General features: G+C 41.9%; 1 protein-coding gene across 1 annotated transcript in view; it reads left to right on the top strand.

Moving 5' to 3' along the window:
• MND1 (meiotic nuclear divisions 1) overlaps positions 1-9,473 on the top strand; it is a gene marked incomplete at its 5' end in the record, with an annotated part of 41,114 nt that extends 31,641 nt beyond the window's left edge. The window contains 2 exons of the mRNA XM_019615134.1: positions 8,083-8,127; positions 8,881-9,473. Of these exons, the coding sequence (XP_019470679.1) occupies positions 8,083-8,127; positions 8,881-8,987 (152 nt within the window). The remainder of the gene's footprint in view (positions 1-8,082; positions 8,128-8,880) is intronic.
• Between the last annotated feature and the right edge of the window lie 11,103 nt (positions 9,474-20,576).

Here is a 20,576-nt window from a genome sequence, read left to right as displayed (position 1 = left end):
TAATCAGTGAATGTTAAGATGTTATAATTACAAAATAAACAAGAGAGTTAGTCAAAGCAGATTATAATAACAAAAGAGAATAGATAGAAAGCTTACCCGTATCTTGTGCTCACTTATCAAACTCCAGCAGAGTGGATCTCCAGAAGAGATCCTTCCCCACTGATAGCCAGCTCTTAAATAGGTCTAGGAGAGGTGGAGCCAGGCTCCACCACTTCCAGCAGCACAGGTGAATTGCCTTCACCTGTGCTCCCGTGGCTGACTCACTGCTCACCTCAGGTGACTAATCAGAGGTTCAGGCCATGATTCAGCAGTTCCCATACACTCCACCCCTTCATGGCATGAACCAATGATCAGGTTGACTAAAGGGTGAGCTTTCCCTAATACAGAGATCTGCTATATCACGACGCTTATACAATTTTCATCACGACGCATGTTGGTACAATTCAAGACAAGTGATGATCAGTGAATGTCCATATTCTTTTATGGGCCAGTGCTCGATGATGTTACTGGAGGCATGCAGTCATGAGGTGCAGGTCCATCCTGTGCTCCATCAGTCCTGTGTAGACCATCACCATGTGTTACACATGATCTGACAGTAACACTGGAGTGCTTTGATGACATTTTGCTCCTTCCGGTGATCCTGAAGGCTCAAAGACTCACGGTGAGAAATACAGATGTTTCAGAGGTACCAGGAGAGGGAGGTCTGCTCTCCAGGACAAGATACAGACCGTATTTCTATCCTGGGTCAACACTTCCACTTGTACTGGGGCACGTCCTGGCTGCCTGTACCACACCTTCTGGCAAGATGTCTGCAGCTGCATAATATCATCAGGCACCAAAAGAGGTGTCCTGATCTGCCATAGGGACATGATGGGAGTCTCTTTAGCAATGAAGATTGGTAGGCCATGTACCTATTGCTGGAGGGATTACTGAGCCCCCCACCTCCAACAATCTCCCCCAAGGTGGAAGTAGGCCACACCACTTGGGTCCTACCTGCACCTTCCATGGCCATTTTATTCTATGGGTGCCAGGATCTAAATTCTCAGGGGCAGGGAGCAGAAGATTATTCTCATCAGGGGTCTTACCTGATGATCACTGCCTGTAATTTGGATCCTAAGCAGGGTGGCCCATGTTGTCTGCAACATTCTCAGGGCACTGGATCTGCCATCTCGGGGTCCTTCATTCAGGTCCCACAAGGTTTCATACAGTCTTTTCGTCCACCCCTGCAGGGACTGGGAGTCCGTCTTCAGGGCAGCCTTAAGAACACCGTTACAAAGTTCGATGAGGCCTGCCCCGGTTGGATTATATCGCAGGTGGAATGGCCATTCGATGTTACTTTCTTCTGCCCGGCATTGTATCGTTGCTCCAGTAAAGTGAGTTCCTTGGTCACTCTCAATGACTTGAGGTGTCCTGTAGGCAGACATCAGTTTTATGAGTGCCGTGATGGTATATGCCTGGTTTGCTTTCGGTACTGGATAGGCCTGCAGTAGCCCACTTGCAGTGTCAACACAGGTCAGGGCATATCTCGCCCCTTCAGACTGAGGAAGGGGCCCCGATGTAATCGACCTGCCATCGCTGGAGAGGATTATGTCCTCTAGCAAGATGGGCTGTTGTTTCGGGCAGCAGTCTCAGTCCCATCTTAGAGCAAACATCACAATCCCGGCATGCCTGGATGATGTCAGGTAGCTGTATGGGCAGTCCCCATGCTTTAGCAGCCGCCCACATTGCCTTTTGTCCTGCATGCCGTAGCTTCTGATGTAACCAATGGGCAATGTTCTCGGATGGTGAATTCTCAATCCATTGAACTCGGGCCAGTGTGTCGGCTTCATCATTTTCCGGTGACTGTAGGGGCCGAAGACCAGAAACATGGTAGACATGTACAGTCCTGTGTTTGACTGTATTCCATATGGTCTAACCACATGTCCTTGCCCCAGATTGGCCCATTCTTGGGTGGCCCACTGTGCAATCCAAAGAGTGAACCTGCTTTGGCAGGGGGGTTGGTCTCGATGATCTCTAGAGGTCCCTTCCAACCCCTACAATTCTGTGATTCTGTGAACCCCTGGTACACAGCCCAACTATCTGTACAGATATTCAGGATACCATCACCAGGTTCCTTGGTTATAACCATCCACACAGCTCACAGTTCTGTCCATTGGCTGCTCTGCCCATCCCCCTCGTCAAACCAGATTGTCTCAGTGGAAGGACAGTATGCTATTGCTCTCCACTTGCTTGGGTTGCCCTTGCTGGATCCATCTGTGTACCAGGCATCCTCAGGAATAGGATATTTTTCCTCCTGAACAGGACTCTTCTCTGGTGGAGCAACCAATATTTCTTTTGGTGCATCACTGTGATACCTCACTGGGCCTAGGATCTTCTGGAGTTTTTTCAAGGGTGATGAAGACAGACTCCTTGGGCTGAGATAGGTGACCCATTGTGCCACTGTTTGTGCTTGGGCCACCCCTGTCTTAGGAAGGTGGGTCAGATCTTTCACCCATCCCTGAATCGGCAGAGTGGTCTTGACTATAACTTCAGCCGTTTGAGTTACTGGCTGTACTGCCAAATAGGCAGCGCCAATAACTGTTTTTCAATCATACTGTATCTTTCTTCTGCTCCATGCCAGACCTGAGACCAGAAACCAATGGGGGTCCAAAGAGAACTCTGGCATTCCCATGGGCCCCAACCAAAGCCGTCTTGAGTGACGTGAATGTCCAACTTGGCAGGGAGGGTAGGATCAAATACACCCAATGCCTGGGCTTGTTTAACTGCCAGTTTCGCCTGTTGGAAAGCATCCTGTTCTGGTTTCCCCCAGTTCCATAGCTGCCCCTTTTTTGTGAGTCTATACAGTGGCCTTAGCAGCTGCGCTAGGTGAGGAATAATAACCTAATACACCTAGCCAATACACCTAATACACCTAGAAACTCTTGCAGCTGCTTCAATGTTGTAGGGACTGGGAGAACCTGAACCTTATCTATGACAGCACTGGGCAGTACTTTGGTCTTTCTTGACCAAACCACCCCCAGAAATTTTATGGACAGGCCCGGACCTTGCACCTTTTGGGGATTTATAGCCCATCTCTTCAGTTGTAGATAGGTTGTTAATGAATCTGCCGCCTGCCCTACTGCCTCCAGTGAGTCAGATGTCAGCAGTAGATCATCAATATAAGGTTTTTTCCAATCAGCCAGGTCACGTGCCACTAGATTGTGACAATACGTTGGTGAATGCACGTACCCCTGTAGTAGGACCTGAAAGGTCCACTGCCTGCCTCCCCACGTAAACGCAAACTGATCTTGCGATTCCTCAGCAATTGGGATACTGAAGAACGCATTTGCTAAATCTAGGACACAATGATAGGTTTTTATCTCCCTACTTAATGTGTCCGTTAGGGAGGCAATATTGGGTACAGCCACATGAATAGGCGGCGTGACCTTATTTAATTCCCTGTAATCTACCGTCATTCTCCACGTGCCATCCGACTTTCGCACTGGCCATATGGGGGAATTATATGGGCTGTGGGCAGGTCTTATAATGCCCACTTTTTCTAATTCCTGCACCATTTTCGATATTTCATCCTGTCCACCCAGGAGTCTGTACTGTCTTACATTAGTAATCTGGTGTGGTTTCAGCAGGCAAATTGGCCCATGTTTTGCATGGCCTCTTAATATTGCCTGCACCACCCCGATACTGATACATCTCTGTCAAAGTCTGAACTCTCCCACAGTTGTCTGGAGAGCCAGACCCCATAGAATATCTATGCCCAGGATGTATTCTTGGACTGGGGCAATAGACGCCTTATACTCCCGGGGTGGGAGATGCCCAACCCCCAATTTCAACCATGTTTGGGTGACAGGAATAGTCTGTCCCCCAAAACCACCAATCATCACTCTGTCTCCATCAAATTTGGTCGGATCTCCATAGATAATTGATGCTTCTGCTCCAGTGTCCACTAATGCCATAACTCTGAATATTTTTTCAGGACCAATAAATGGTTAATTCTACATAGGGCCTCCGGTCCCGTCTGGAGGCCCTAGGGGGACTAACATCCCTCGTCACACCATGAATTGTGTTACAGCCAATTCTTTTGCTTCCGATGGCTCAGGCATCGTGGCCCGAGACACCTGAGGTGGCTTTTTTTTTCCTATTAGGAACAATGAAATCTTCTAGGTTCCATGTTGTTGTTGGTATTCTCACTATAACCATTACCTTTGATTTCTTAGGGTAGTTCTGAAATTTTTGATTGTCCTTTAGTTGTTGCCAAAGCTGGTTGGTTGGGCTGGCAGTCAATCTTAGCAAATGGGACCCCAGCCCCAATTAAGTCATTAAACATTTGTTTTTGGGAAACCCTTATGGGTCCTGATTGAGGAGCTTGAGTAGCCGGCATCTTGGTTTTAGTCACCGGCAGGACCTCAGCTTCTTCTAATGTCTGAATGTTGCACCTGGTCTGCAGGTGTTCTGTTTCTCCTAGGTCAGCCACTAACTGAGCAGCCTGCTGGACTACTGCTTCTGAGGCCACCAGGGGATTTAATATAGAGACCAAAGTACCATACAAATGAGAGGGGGCTTGCTGTAGAATTAAGTCTCTCATTCTTGCTGAGAATTTGACCATATCAGGGCCATCAAATGTGTCTTCATAAATTGCTTCCCTTATGCCTAGTTTGCAGATATAATTTTGAAGGTCCTCCATGGAGGATCACGTCCCTATATGTAGAGGTATATCGGATTTATTTGGCCATACCATACGGCAGGCCGCCATTAACCATTCTATTATAGAATGGTTTTCATCAGGATATTGAGTACCCACATATAACCTCTGCCTGAGAGCAGATGGACAGTCATGGTGGCCAACTTGGCTATTTCTGGGCCATTCACTAACACACTTTCTGCCCCAGAATCCCACAGTCTTAATAACCAGACTGGCACACTTTCTCTAGGCTTCTGCCGAAATTGCTGTATAAATCCATCAATTCCATTGTCACGTACGGCCGGGCTGTTACGTGCAAATGTGCCTGGGCAGGGGGCCACTGATCAGGCAGCACCCCTGCCAGTCTGTCCTGTACTTTTTTTTGTTTCTGAGTTATGACAGGACGGACTTCTGGTGGATCTGTCAAAATTAGAGCTTTGAGATCTAATTTAGATTTTTTATTTTCCTGATCAACAAAGCCTGTTGATTCAGGAATCTGGTCATTGTTTATTGAAATGTTATGAATATGTTATTGACTTATTGAAAGATGCAGAATTGGCATAGTAACAGGGAAGAAACCAAGTTCTTGCTCTAATTTTTCAATATGGTCTTTCAAAAGTTGGTTTTCATTCTCTAAAGTATTATTCCTCATTTCAGCATGATTTAAAGCATTTAAGAGTGGCCATGCCGCTGTGGAGACAGCCAATTGTCTTTCTTTTATGATCAATATATCTTTGTTAAGTCCCTGATAGTAACCTGCCAAGCGATATGGGGAGATATTTCCCATAACACATAAGGGACTCCATTTTTCAATGATGACTGCTGCTCATAATATGGAGATCCCACAAATCCTGGGATCTACCCTAGAATCATTTTATCTAGGGGGGGATAGCATTCTTCCCCTTAATCCATTTATAGAAATTCCAAAGAATAGACATGATATAAATTTTAGTATATTTGGCCTGCCTGGCTCACCAAGTGTATAATCAATGAATATTAAAATGTTATAATTACAAAATAAACAAGAGAGTTAGGCAAAGCAGATTATAATAACAAAAGAGAATAGATAGAAAGCTTAACCCATATCCTGAGCTCACTTACCACATTCCAGCAGAGCGGATCTCCAGAGAGATCCTTCCCCGCTGGCAGTCAGCTCTTAAATGGGTCTAGGAGAGGTGCAGCCAGGCTCCACCCCTTCCTGCAGCACAGGAGAATTGCCTTCAGCTGTGCTCATGTGGCTGACTCACTGCTCGCCTCAGGTGATCAATCAGAGGTTCAGGCCGTGATTCAGCAGTTCCCATACAGGCCACACTGTTTGAATGTTACCTTCTCTGTCCTGTAGTTTTGCCTCTACTTACTATCTTTCCACACTAAGAATGGTGTGGTTAAAATCTTTCACTATTTTGTGTCAGTACTTACACTCTCAGCTCTTTCTTGGTGTTTTTTTTCTTTTTTTCCCCCCCCCTGTTATTTTAGTAATTGAAGGTGCTGCCCATTGTGGGTTTTCCCCGTACAGCTTCCTGCCCTTGTTACCATGATTTCATTCCTAGCTACAGCTCTGTTATCAACAGCTACTGTCATTCTAACCACTCACTGGAGTGAGTCTAACCTGCATCTGTTGGCAGCCTCTGTTTTTTCTTTAATAGATGTAGAGGTCGCATTTCTAAAACGCATGATTGCACTTGTACATTTTAATGTATTAAGCAATGTCTGAGGGCTGATGAAGCACCTTGCTGCCCCCATATACACGCAATGGGTGTGCTTTAAGCATAAGACCACGTACTGCTGCAAGCTGCAGGAGCTGAGAGCTGCTGCATGGTGCAGAAGTGCCTGCTCAGCTGCTTGGCTGCTTCCAGAAAGCAGGGGTTTCTCCTGAGGCCTAGCAGGTGCTATGGAGGTGGTCTGCTCACCCTGACCATCAGGGTGCTGTTACTTTGCAGCCTCAAACCTTTTACAGTTATAGCTTTGTTACTTGAAGTCAGATACAATTTTAAAATCAGAGTTTAAAAAAAGTGCTGAGTACAGTATCATTGCTTTCATGCAATGCAAGGTCTTGACAAACAAAGGCCCTTCCTCTGCAAATTTGATCTGTGTAGTGTTAGGTGAAGTAGTGTTCAAAATGCCCTTGGCTGCCGGTGTGTTGTCAGTGCTGCCATCTATGGAACTAAAATAGTGGAGGTAGCAACAAGAAGTGAGCAAAGGAAATATGGAATATCTCTGTCAAGCAAGGAATAGTTTGAATTTCTAATGCATGCAAATGTATAAAAATTCCTTCTTCTCACCCACTCCCTTTTTTGCCCATCTTTTTAACTTCATTTGTAATATGTGGTTGGATATCAGGACAGACTTCTTCACAGAAAGGGTTGTTAAGCACTGGAATAGGATCCCCAGGGAGGAGGTTGAGTCACCATCCCTAGATGTGTTTAACAACCATTTGGATGTGGTGCTCAGGGATATGATTTAGCAGAGGGCTGTTAGAGTTGGGTTGGACTCAATGATCTTTAAGGTCTTTTCCAACTTGAGAAATTCTGTGATTCTATGTCCAAGCTTTCTGATTGTAGACCATCTCTAGAAACTGTACTGTTTTAGAAACTATATTCTACCAGCATTTAACCATTATTCATATCACTTACAAAAGCATACTGAAGGGTAGAATAAAGAGTGATTATCTTTCTGAGTGCTAGCAGATAATTTTGCAAGATAATTTAACTTTGCCTGAAGTATAAACCTTGTAACAATAGATATCTGATCATATATTCATTTCTTCAGTATCTCTGTATACCAATCTCATGCTGACCATTCCAATGAATATTATCATGCGATTACTAACAAGACTGACTGGGAATAATTAAGTTATGTGTAGGTGTGAGAACCATAATGATTCTGATGAATTCCCATGTTACAAACCAACCTGTTTGATTTGATTCACCACTTGATTTAGTGGGAGCAAGAGGATTTCTTTTCTTGATACTGTTTTGCCTCATGGAAGCTGTGTAAATTTACTAGAAATAGCTTTTATTATTATGTATTTAAACTGGGAGAGGTGGTAACTGAGAGAAGCCCAGTATAATGAGCAGGAGCATTGTCTTCATGTAATCGAAGGGATTCTCAAAGCTCAGGGGACTTTCCAAAGCTATATGATATGTTTGCAGACTTCAGTGATTGACTGTTCCTCTTATCATTTTCTTGATTTGTATACTCATACATACTGATGTGATGGACAGTTTATGTACAGAGAGCATTACAAAGTATTTTCAGTCTCATTTTCCTCTAGTATCTTCAGGCTATGTATGTACAATTAAGTCTCCATGCAAACCAAACCAGACATCTCCATATCTTGAAACTATTGTCATTATTTGACTCTGACTTATGTTTTTATTTTTATTTTTTTCCCTCTCTTTCAGGTCAAACAAGCAAAGTAGCCAAGGAGGCAGTCAACAGATGGACTGGTCTGTATTTTGCCTAGGGCAGCTTCACACAAGAGCAATCTGAGTGAAATATCTAGTTATTGCTCGGAAGTTTTATTAAGACATGATGCAGGATAGACCTCACTTACAAAAAACATCCAGAAATTTATTTTGTGTGCGCTCATGATTCAAAAAAGGAATATATTTTCTCAGTTTAACTAATAACTGTAGTTAATGGATCTGTTCTTTGCATACCTTGTTAAAATCTGCAACTCTTTTTTTTTTTTTTTTTTTGGTTGAGTTAAAATCTCTTAAGATAAGGAAAACTTCAATAGAAAGAGACCAGGAATGGCAGTGGCTAGTTTAACATTGCCATAATTCCAGGTATTCAGAAAATTTAATTCTTCTCTGAATTTTCATCTGTTTCTGAAGAGTAGAATGCTTTGTTAAGCCTTATCTCTGCCCTCATATAATGGATGCTAATACAAAGTAGGTATTTCTTAACTTTATTCATCAACTTGGACATGCAGGAAATGTGCTGCACAGTTTTGAAGAAGCCTATTGCAGTGACATTTGTATGGAAGTTTAACTTAATTCCCTGTTGTTGCTCAGCTTGACTATGTGGCTTTACATTTCCATTTTGCATAGCATGTAATATGTCCTTAATTTTTTTCTTTAATTATTTAGAATATTATTTGTAATATTTTATTTAGAATTCATCTACTGTTGTATTTGAGTCTACAAGTCATACTTTGCTAAACGTTTAAAACTGAATGTTTTCCATTCTGTTTACAGATAACATCTTTGCAATAAAGTCCTGGGCCAAACGTAAATTTGGATTTGAAGAGAGCAGAATTGACAAAAGTTTTGGAATTCCAGAAGATTTTGATTACATTGATTAGTTGTTCAGCAGTTGATGTCTGCTACAGTTGTATAATACAGTTTGTTACTTAACTGCCAGCTGAGCAATATTTGTGTGTCTGAATTTATGTGTCTTCACCAAATGACCACCCTGTAATTTACAGTTCTTGTTAAAGTTAATAAAATTCTAAAAATGTTCACATTTCAGTCTTTCCCTCCCACTGTTTGGGCAGTAAATTATTTCATTACTTGTGTAAGACAGACTAGGAATAAACAGAGCTTATAGGGACTAATTATCACAGAGTCCTGAAACTGGACTTTATTCTTCTGTTACTTAACTGGGAGTGGTACTAAGACCTAGAAGTTCTAGGGATTTATGTTTAAACAGGTTGAAATTGAGTGGGAATAACACTGGGAAATATGGAGTAGAGTGATTTTTTCCCTCATCTAGATAACAAAATATAAAAGAGATATAATCCTTAATACGAAGCAGTGATGTGAATAAAAAGATCCAAGTTTGATTTCAAGTTGTTCTCTGTTGTATTGCTAGAGCTGATTGGGAATTTGGTGACATATTAGTGCTATTTGGGTTTATGTACATTTTCTGATTCCATACTAGAAAAGCAGCTCAGCAAATTGCAAAGTTTCATAATGTCTCAGTCTTGTTTGGTGAACTTTTACTAGCACTTCACTTCTTATTTTTTCCTGTTTTCTAGCTCTGATCAGCACATGGCTACAATAAGTGGGGTGAAAGGTATTGCTCTTGTACCTCCCAAAGCTATGGATGGTGAGGCCACATTTCTGCTGTATAGCTCAAGGATATGAGCTATACCTTCTAGAAGGCGGATGGATCTTCTACAAGGTGAAAGCGTGTGTCACTAGAAGGTGTCTGACTTTTTTATAACCACTGGTGAGAGTACTGGTGAAAAGGTGACGTTTAGCTAGAGGTATGCTCAGAAGCCTGTCTCCTGTGATTTTTCCAGTTAAAAAGTTTCCTAGTAGTTCAGTATATGTTTAAATCCAAGAATTTCAGGTCTGTTCCTGGCTGCTGTCATTTCACTTCTATGAAGACAGTGAAGTTACTGGGAAATTAGTGAATAGAAAACTTTACTTGTGTACCATTAGAGCAGTAAGGATTCTGCTGCCTAGTGAAAATGTACGCGATGCCTGACACATAGTAAAATGTCACCATGCTTACAGCATTGTTACAATGGAAACATTTTCTTCTCTGTGTTTGGAAAGATGATGATGTTTTAGAAATAAAATCAAATGTATATTATTAATTGAGCTGGTAAAAGCTTAATACAAATGGCTTGTATAGAGTTGAATGTAGTGGTTCTTACCAGATCTGTTTTTTACTCCATAAACTGAGTGCAATCCATCAAAGGTAAGCAATAGTGTCAACAATGACACTCATGTTGTTTGGGTAATGCTTCTTACCCTTGGATTTTGTGCTGTGAAACAATGAAGTGAGCTTTTTTGTTATGTTTTGTTGTTTCTATACCATTTCTCTTAAATGATTTTTTTTTTTTTGGATTGGCTAAATGTCTTTTTTTTTTTTTAAATTTTTCTGTTAACCTATTCTATACCACCTGCAGGTGTGAGAAGCTCCTTGCCACACTGTATTTGAGATTATAGATTTGCCACATACAAGGTGATAATGACCCAAAAGACTTGTTCTTAAATGGGAATGCTAAGTGCATGAATTTGTTGATGGAGCTTACCTTGTAGAATCACTCTTATATGGAGGAGCTTCTATCCGTCAAGGAGACTTTGTAGTCTGGAGATGCTGGTGCATGAAGATTTCCTCAGGTACCTGGAATAGCTGCCTTACATTACAGGGAAAGGGTTTTCTTACAGATTTTTGCTGTTTTGGCTGCTTTCCAAATTAAGAAAGAAATGAAGGTGACTAGCTATGTAAGTTAGCTGCAATATTATGGCTTCCTGTCTGTAAAGTGACAGCATGGTGGACTGCAATAAAGTTATTGAATGTCATAAATAACAAATAGATGTACTTACGGGAGAACTGCTTAAAGGTTATGCATGAAGAAGACTTTCAAAACATCTAATGCAATTCTCATGCTTTGGTCACAAAACTTCAGTTCAAGAACAAAGAGTTTATAGTAATATTTATTTTGTAGAGTTTTGGTTTACAGTAACAGAATAGAACAGACATGTGGTTGTACTCTGTTTTCTACTCCTGTCTTTTACTTCTTATGCTGGTTAGTAGGCCTGGCAGGGGAATATATCTCCTCCTTTAAGGATCCCATTTATGAAACAGAACAGAAATTTCTCAGTTAACAGGAGGCAAGAAGAAGAGGTGCCTTATCAAAAACTGATGCTTATTCCACAAGTGGAACTGATTTATCTTGTAACACCTTTCTTATGATTCTACATTTTTTCATTCAGATGATGTTCAATGGGAAAAGCAAATGCAGATCCTTTCTGAGACAAACAGAGACAATCTGTATCTCCAAAATATTCCAAGATAATTTTAGTCTACTGAATCTGCTCATTCTTAGAAGTTATTCTTAGTAAAAATTTTCTTCTAAAACTTGTAGTGTGAAATTTTGTATGATTAGGTGATTTGGAGATTGTTTGGATTTCTTTTTAGGGAAGCAGAGAATTGCTTTCTGCTGAGTTACAAACTACCAACAGTTAAAATGATTTTCCTTTTCCTGAGATGTTATTGGCTAATTGCCTATTAGCTTATAACAAAAACAAACAAACAAAAAAAACCCCACCACCAACAACAAAAAAGAAAACAATTGATCCAACTTTATGTCCCAATTTATACTTTTTTTTCTTTTTTTTTTTTTTTCCCCTGAGATAGAATCTGGAATATTTTTAAAGAGTCAAAATGAAAGTGGTGGTTTTACAGTGCTCACTTGTGCTGTCACTCTTGTGGTTATGTCACTGCTATATTATATGTATGTCTTCCTCTTTTTTTCTTTCTGTGCTGTAGCTTTTTTGCCCATGTAAGGTAAATATTCTCATCTGTTACAGCTGAGACAGGAGACCAGGCCTTTACTACAATGCAGACTTATAAAATGAAATGGTTACTAGCTCAAAGTGTGCAGACCAAAGATGACTGTTCTTAGCAGTCCACAGCTCTTACAGGAGCAGTGTCAGGTCCAGCTTTTCAAAGTAATATCATGACGAGTTTACAGATAGAATACAAGGCTGAGGCGTTGGATAAGTTTGATATTGATATTCATTGGGCACTGTGAAGCAAACCTAGACATTGGATGAAATATTTGTTTCCATTCTCTTCACTTAAAAATCTTTCCTGTGTAAAGAAGAGCCCACTGAGTGTACCTGCCCTAAACAATCCGTCCTTGTTCAGCTGTTCTTCTAGCTAGCCACATGTATGCCCTGCACACCACCACACACGAACCCTAGAATTCCCTTTGTGGTGCTTGCACAGCAAGGAAATTTCAGCAGGCTCTGGACTCTGATGTAATTCAGCTTCTAAATCTTTCATTAATGCACACTCTGAAATGTCATTACTTTTCCTTTCTTAAGCTTAGAGTGCTTACTGAGAAAATCCAGACTACAAAGCAAACGGCACAGTGATGCCTTGACTTCAGTGACAGAAGTGGAAGTGAAACCTTCTGGAAGAGTGATTAGAAAATAAACCCAACCTGTCACGGTGACTGAGATGCTGGATGCAAGAGTTCCTTAAAGCAGAGAGTTCCTCTCACCTAGCATGTTCTTAGCAGTCAGATGATCTGGCTGGTGCTTGTCTTTATCTTGTTTCTTCCAGAGGTGGGGTTCGTATGTTTAAGTCTGCTGTCATTTCTCTTTTTTTCTCTCTCCAGCATTCTTAAATTTTGCAGTGGATTTTGGCCAAATGTAGTCAGAGGGGCTGCAGTGCAAGTTCACAGTTTATTTGTTCTGCTTGGCTGGCTACCTGATAAATAAAGGCTTTCCCTTTCCCACCTGCTAGTTTAGGGACTTGAAGGGATGGAGTGTGCTGGGGGTGGGAGGAGGAACAAGAAAGGTCAGTGAAGGCTGTAAAAGACCTGGAAGCATTTGGTGCCTGGTGGTTATTAAATCTGTGGCAAGTGTCTGGCAGTAGTGCTGGGGATGAGGCTGGACATGCATAATTTCAGGGAAGGGAATGGGGATCTAGGAATCTGGTCTCTTGGCAGCCATGTTTCATTACTTCTGCTACTCAAGGAGCAGTGGTGGTGGAGCTGGCTTTCATGGCACTCAAAATTTGCACAAAATTTTAATTGAGGCAGCGAAGGGATGTCTTGCCTGTTGTAGAAAGTCAGCATGGCCAAGAAGTGTGCATATCTGCAATCTTGAAGAGCCAGGTCCTTCGTTAGCACTCAGTGTCATGTGAATGGCTTAATTCTTCAGTTTGTAATTGGCTGCTGATGAAATGCAACATATGCATACGCATTCATGTGCTCCAGGAATGTACCTTTGCAGCAGCCTTTCCCCTCAGCTTTCTCTTCTCCACGTTCCTTCTGCTTATTCCTTTTCCATTCCTCTGCTGTCATTTTCCTTTGAAGCATGCTTACAGAAATGATGAGCAAGGCAATACAGTGTGTGCAGATGGCTGTCTTATTCCTCTCACTAACACACACATCAGCACATGCCTCCTCCTGTGCAGCCACACAGGACAGCAGACATCTATAAATTAGGCTTGCCTCTTGAAGGTGTATTTGCAGAAAGCTGTATGTCAAAAAGAGAAGAGGGCAGAACTGTCCAAACACTAACAGTATTTCTGAACCATTGAGGGTCATTTTAGAAGATTCCTAATGCCCCACAAATACATGAACATTCTTCATCTTCTGAATAATTAGGTCATCTGGTCATTACTTCACCCAACCTAGTCAAAAATATTTTGCTTTTGGAAAAAAACTCATCTCCAATCAAGTGTTCATAACCAACAGCTTTCAACCAATACCTGCTGGTTAATTTTCTTTCTTATTCTAGTTCCAACCCCCCTGCTGTGTGCAGGTCACCAACCAGCAGCCCAGGCTGCCTGAAGCCACATCCAGCCTGGCCTTGAATGCCTGCAGGGATGGGGCATCCACAGCCTCCTTGGGCAACCTGTGAACAGTGCCTCACCACCCTCTGGGGGAAAAACTTCTCCCTCATATCCAACCTAAACCTCTCCTGTCTCAGTTTAAAACCATTCCCCTTTCTCCTCTCACTATCTACCCTCTTAAACAGCTGTTCCAGGTCCTGTTTATACGCTCTTCAAGTACTTCAAGTACTGGAAGGCCACAATGAGGTGTCCAGCCTTTTGTTTCAAGAACTCTTACTATTGTATTGGCAATCATCTCTAAAGCAAATCCTCTGAACAATCTGAGGAGTGCCTTTGTCAGATGATAAAACTAGACTGTGCCAGTGTTGATGCTCAAAAGGGGAGCTGTTAAGAGTGATGGCCCTGAAGAAAGCCAATAGAGGAAGGAGGTTTGTTGGGAGTGTAAGTGGTCTGAGATACTGCCCACACAATGAAACAGGGCCCTACAGGGATTCACCTGCAATTGGGCTTCTTCCCCCTGCACCTGCTTTTGGGCTGAATGCCTGCAGAGCTCTGAAGATGAGCTTTTTATGCTGAGGGGCAGAAACTGGATGTTGTCATTTCTACAGCCTACAGTGAGGAAAAGGATTGTTGGTTGTTTTTGTTTTTTTTTTCTCTTTCTGTCTGTTTAAGAAAAAAAAAATGGGGGTTTGGGAAAAAAGTTAATCACATCATGTTTTCTCACATTACCATTGCACAATAATGCCTCCAGCTAATTCTAGTGATCAGGAGGTTTGTTTTCAATTTTACGGGAAAAGTACTTGGCTATTGAGTCACTGTGGTTTTGCTTGGGTTCATTTGTTTTGTAAAAACATGATCCCAGTGGTAGGAATGCTTTTTGATTATTTTTTTATTTTTTGCATGGACCTTAATTAATTGTAATAAACAGAATTCTTCAATAGGCCTGTTTCACTCATAAAATACTTTCTATGAATTACACGTTTCAGTATTCTTAAAAAGCCAATTCCTGAGATCAGTGATTAAGAAAAGAAAAGAAAGAAAAGAAAAAAGAAAAGAAAAGAAAAGAAAAGAAAAGAAAAGAAAAGAAAAGAAAAGAAAAGAAAAGAAAAGAAAAGAAAAGAAAAAGTCAAGGCTCTGTAGCAGGCATGTGTGTTATTCCCTGGTCTTTAATATTGTATCTGAAGAAGAAATATATATAAGAAACAGTACAGAATAAAGTGATACAACAGCAATCTCATCTGCTGAAAGCAGTTGTTTTTATTTCTCCACTCTGCACTGATTTTGATAGGATATATGTCCTTAGCATCCTTGGTTATTGAAGATAAAAATTAAAAACAAAAAAGGAAAAAGTTCTGCATGCTGTGTTCCATTTTTGGTGTAACTACCATCAGAAGTTCAACAAGGGAGTACTCTTTCTGAACAAATATTTGGAGTAAATGAGCTTTGTGTCCATCTTTGGAGGCCACCAAATTGTTCTAGTCCTTTCAAGTAAAGGTGCTATAACAGCACTCTTTTACGGTTCTGTCCTTAGATTGGAGTTGAGATAAAATAATTTAAAATCAGAGCTTCAAGTTAAAATGTTTTATTAAAATTACAGCAATGAGTCTTTTTCTTTAGTCTTTCTTTGGTATTTATGCTATTTACTGAAGCAGAGTTTTTTGTGAAGTGCTCATCAGTGATGTGCAGATTTTACTCTTACCCTGATAGGAACTTCAGAAGTAAAAAAGAATTTAAGTTCAATTCTTTGATTCTCTTTAGGCCTTGGCCTTCTCAGCCTTGAGCCCTGGGTGTAGGTATTGTCTGATCCCTCTCTCGTCCTGAGTTCCGAATTAGAAAAGTATAACTGAAAAGCACTAATTCCTGACTTGCCAAACCCTCCAAGCAGCAGCTTTCAGCTTGGCTTTAAAAGTAAATAAAAATCAGAGGGGCCATCTTGTATGTGCTATGGAGTTATTGAAAGAGCCCCCAGAAATATCTTTTCTTATCTCTACCTCATGCTTGAATCCCAGATCAGTACAAAACAGACTTCTTCCTCAGAGTGGATGGGTGTTATCACTTGCAGCCTCACATGGTTACTCCCAGGACAGGAAGTCACTTTCATTTGCTTTCAATTATGTGTAATGAGGGTGAAAGTTTTAGGTGCTAGCAGCTTCATGTCTGCAGTAGCTGTCATTACAGGGCGTGCAGTGTGCCACATGGCTTTCCTTGGGCTTCCGTTGTCCCTGTGGCAGTAGTGGAAAGAAGTGAAACAAAAACATGGCTGAAAGCCTGTTATTAATTAGGAGGGGGCTGTCTCTCTAGCTTCAGCCAGCCAAGTGTGCCTTTTAATTTGGCCACAGTCAATTTTCAGTCGTAGTAAAAGTGAATGAAATAACAGGCTAATGGAGCTTGAATGTTGTTCACTGGCCTGGCATTGGCACTGGGCGATGCCCTGCCACAGCTGTGGCTTGAGATAAACCTTCTTTGTAGCACTCTGCCTATGGTTTCAGAGGTTGTACAGACACTGTGATAGATGCTCTGCAGCTCCAGATAGCATTGCTGCTCCATACCACTTTGAAACATTATTGTACTTCTTTGGGCTATCTGACCAAGTCATGAGTTGGGGAATTAGTTGCTACTCATTTGCTCTTTAAAATAAGGTCTCTACTATAAACGCTTTCTTGTTATTCTTAAAATGAGTTTCCACAATAACAGTGCTACTGGAAAAAATTGTTGTCAAGGAAAAGGATGAAAATAATTTCCTTCAGCAGTCCTATGCCTAACCAATGGAAATTTCCTTTTCCTTTGAGCCTTATTTACTTCTGGGGGACTGGGACTATTACCTCTGTTCCCTTCCACCAGGAGGTTCACCACTGCTTCCATCCTGTCCCTCTTCCTCTCCCTTCTCCTCACCAAGTGGGAGAAAAAATGGGTAAAAACCTGTCAAGTTTCTGCATCCCTCCATCTGACTTCTTGACTACAGCTGCTTAGGTTGTGACATGAAGTGAAAGGAATGGCCTCATCCTATGTTCTCATAAGCATCACAGAAAGCACCACTGTTTTTTTCCTTTTTTAAACTAATTACTGCTTCCCTCTTGGCAGGTTACTGAGTGTACTCAGAACTCACCTGGTGTCCCCAGTGCTGCAGTGCTGACCTGCCTGATCCACGCAACGTGCTTGTGGACCTGCTTGTCTGCAGATCTTCTGTAATCACTCCCAGCCTGGAATCTTTCTGCATTTGTCCCAAGCCTTGTCCCTAATGTGCTGAGATGAATTCAAATAAACAAGAGGCTTGGCAGTATTTTTCTTCACCTCAGTTTTCTGTTGTCAAAGACAGGAGGAGATTGAATCATCATTATTGCAGGAGCAGTTGAGTCTTGTTCCGAGCACAGAAGGAGTACACAATCCAGAAAAAAATCGTTTTTCTTACTTTTACTGCTTTTTTGCAGAGTCCAAATCCCTTTGGTAGAATCAGGAATCTTAACAAGCCAGGCAGGAAAGCAGATTTTCTTCCAGAAAAAGCATTCTTGGAATTTACCAAAATCTTACCCTTTTTCAGTTTTGAATTCATCTTTTTCAGCTTTCAGTGCTTTTGATGGGCAGGTGCATTGCCTTCAACTATTCAGCTACTTAAAAGAGAATTTGAAACAAACCAGGTTTCAAGGCTTTTTTAGAATATTTACCATGAGACTTAGAGGTTAGTTAGCTCTTGGTCTTTTTCCCTGAGAAAGTTGCATCAGGCATCTATTGATTTCTTTCCACCTGTTTGTGCTAAATGGCAAACTCTTTTGATTTTCTTTCGAAATGCTGAAATGCTTACATTTCTATAAAGCAAAGAAAGACGACTTTGCTGTAACTCTTTTGCTGAGAATTCATGAGCTGGCGTAAAAACTGGATGTAACCTTAGTGTGCTAAAATTTAGAGTATGTGCAAGCCAACTTTCTACCTCTGGCTTCTAGGACTATAGATCACAATATATGTTTCCAATGTTTTCAATACCTTTTAGAAATATCAACTTTTCCTCCTTGCAATTATAAATCATATTAGAATCGAAGTATAATATAAATACAATTTTAGAGCATTTTCTCCTATGACTCTTTTGACTTCTAGTTTCCGTGTGTATTCCATTGGTGAAATCATTACTTAACATATACGTTTAATGGTTTTTGATTGTCCACAACTGCCATAGATAAATCCGTGTAGCAAGGGGCACCAGTTCATGCTGAGCAGTGCTCTGCTTCATTGTATGCTCTATTAAGAGATAGTGTTATGCCAACAGACAATATAATCCTTTTAAAGCACGCTTCTCTAGCTTCAGTGGAAACGTGCCATCGCGTCCATGTGATTTACTGTTCCTTTCTCTCTAGTCCTCTAGTTCATACTCTTCATAAATGGCAATTTCCAAATCACAAATATATTTTCAGGCTGTGGCTTTTTTGCTGTAAGAAGACTGGTTGCAATCCCACTTTTTGCATTTCAGGGAATTACAATGGTAATAAATCACCTCTCAAGATTTCTGTGTTGACTGTGTCTAGCACATTTATAAGAGATTACTCTTAGAGTCAACTTTAGGTACTTAATGACTCAATGTGTTCAATCTTGTTGTAAATGAAAAGGGAAAAATTGTTAAGATTTGCTTCTTCTTATATTGATGACTGCAGAGGCGTGCACAGGACAGTAAGTTGAACAAACTTGCTCCAGGTCCCAGAGGATTTGTAGGCTGATTGAGGCTGGGTTAGCAGTGGTTCCCATGTGTGCTTCTCCTGAGCAAAATTTTTTCAAAATCAGGAGGTGGCTCACGCGAGAGGAATCAACCATACCTGACTGTGCTAATTGTTGTTTTCCTCCAGGATTTAGATGAAACTGCTGAACTGAGGTACCTCCGTGGCAGCCAGAGAACAGGCAGCTCACCGCTCAACAGAGCTCTGCACACAGCTTCAGTGAGCCTGTACCGTATTTCCGGTGGGCTTTTCCTTTTCCCTTGAACTTGCTTCTCCATTGTGACAACTGAACAGACCTCAGAGCTCCTCCAGGAGCAGGCTGTTCCAAGCTGACCCCGTGCCTACTGGCATAGCCCAGTGTCCTTCAGCAGCCTCTGGCACCGGCATGTGCCCTGCGAGCATGCAGCTGCCCTCCATCCTTGCTGCTATTTTCCAGCAGCGTTCAACTGACTTCCTCTGAAATTAACTCATTGAAAAAAACACTGTAGCCTTAGGGATATGCTGTAAATTTCCTCCCTTATAAATGAGCTAGCACTCTGGTGACTCGCAGCTGGAGTGAAACAGGGTGCGCGTTGTTGCTTATGCTTTTATACCTGGGAGTAAGCTTGTGGCTTGTAAACAGCACCTAGTGAGGGGGAGAAGAAAAGTGGCATTAAACCCAGCTCCAGCAGGGAGAAAACTGAATGGAAAATATGCATTTTTAATATGCCACTGGGTAAGTGTATAAGAGCAGAACAACATTTGCTGTAACCTGATATCCCTCAGGAATGAGGGAAAAGCTGACTGCTTGCTCCACTGAGCCAAAAAATAAGGAAACATGTAAGTGCAAGTGTGCATGAGAAGTAATGCTTCAGAAAGCCACATGCAAAGCTGCAGCACTGAATAGTAAAAGGTGAACATTTTTACAGTGAAATGCAGCCTACTATTGTTTGAATGATGGGTTTTGGTACCTTAAAGAGTGCCCCAATCCTTCTGCGTTTGCACAACTGACAGAAGGCTATTTTGTCAGTTGAGGAAATATTGTACAATGATCTTCTAATTTTCTTGCTGGAACCTAAACAAGTTTTGTTGTAAACATGTACGCTCTTAGAGAAGCCACCACTGGGATGGATGTGTTGCTGTCGCAGGGTGCACTATTTGGGGAAGCAGCCCCATGGGCAGTGGGACAGCACAGAGCGCTTCTCAGCACCATATGTGCAGTTCTGAAGCAGCCTCTGCTTTTTGTGCAGCGCTTCTCTGCTTGAGCGCCTGAAAGGCAATTAAGATGTTTCAATTACCTAGGCTACTGCAGGAATGCATGAAAAGGTTGCTTTTTTGTGGTGGTTCGGACCTCCCTGCTGTGTCAAGGGACCACAGGCTTCAGCAAAAGCTCTGATGGAAAGAAACCATCAGAAAGAATGAAGGTGGGATGCAGTTTCAGGCTTAGGACAGAGTGCTGCTTCCAACGGCTCTCTCCTGTCTGCATGTTGGGGGCTGTGCGGTGCCCCCGTGCTTGAAGATCTGCTGCTGTCCGACCGAGGGCTGCAGCTTTGTGTCATGCCACTCACTTGACGCTGTAACTGTGAGGAAATAACTGTCCAACTCCTCCAGGCAAAACATATGGGAGCCATCAGCATGGCATCATGGCTCGTGGGCAGGCTGGGGCAAATCCCGCTTGGCAAATCCCTCATGTGCTCATGTGGGAGTGCAGACGTGCTGTTCTCCAGTGCTTTTGCCATGAGAGCAGTCCCTCAGGATTTCAGGAAGAGCTTCAGCAATGTTTTGCTGTATCAAAGCTGTCTTTTAACAGCAGCATTTCCACTTCAGATGTATTTTGAAGACATTTTTAGCTTTGTGCTGTGTATTTCCACACAATCAGTATCTGAATGCACCACTGCTGTCTCCCTGTACAGCCAGGCTTCCCAACTTACTGTGGCACTAACTGC

Source organism: Meleagris gallopavo, chromosome 4 (assembly GCF_000146605.3).
Source record: "Meleagris gallopavo isolate NT-WF06-2002-E0010 breed Aviagen turkey brand Nicholas breeding stock chromosome 4, Turkey_5.1, whole genome shotgun sequence".
Classification (NCBI taxonomy): Eukaryota; Metazoa; Chordata; class Aves; order Galliformes; family Phasianidae; genus Meleagris; species Meleagris gallopavo.
The sequence above is the reverse complement of the archived record's forward strand: the minus strand, read 5'-3'. Positions and strand labels throughout refer to the sequence as shown.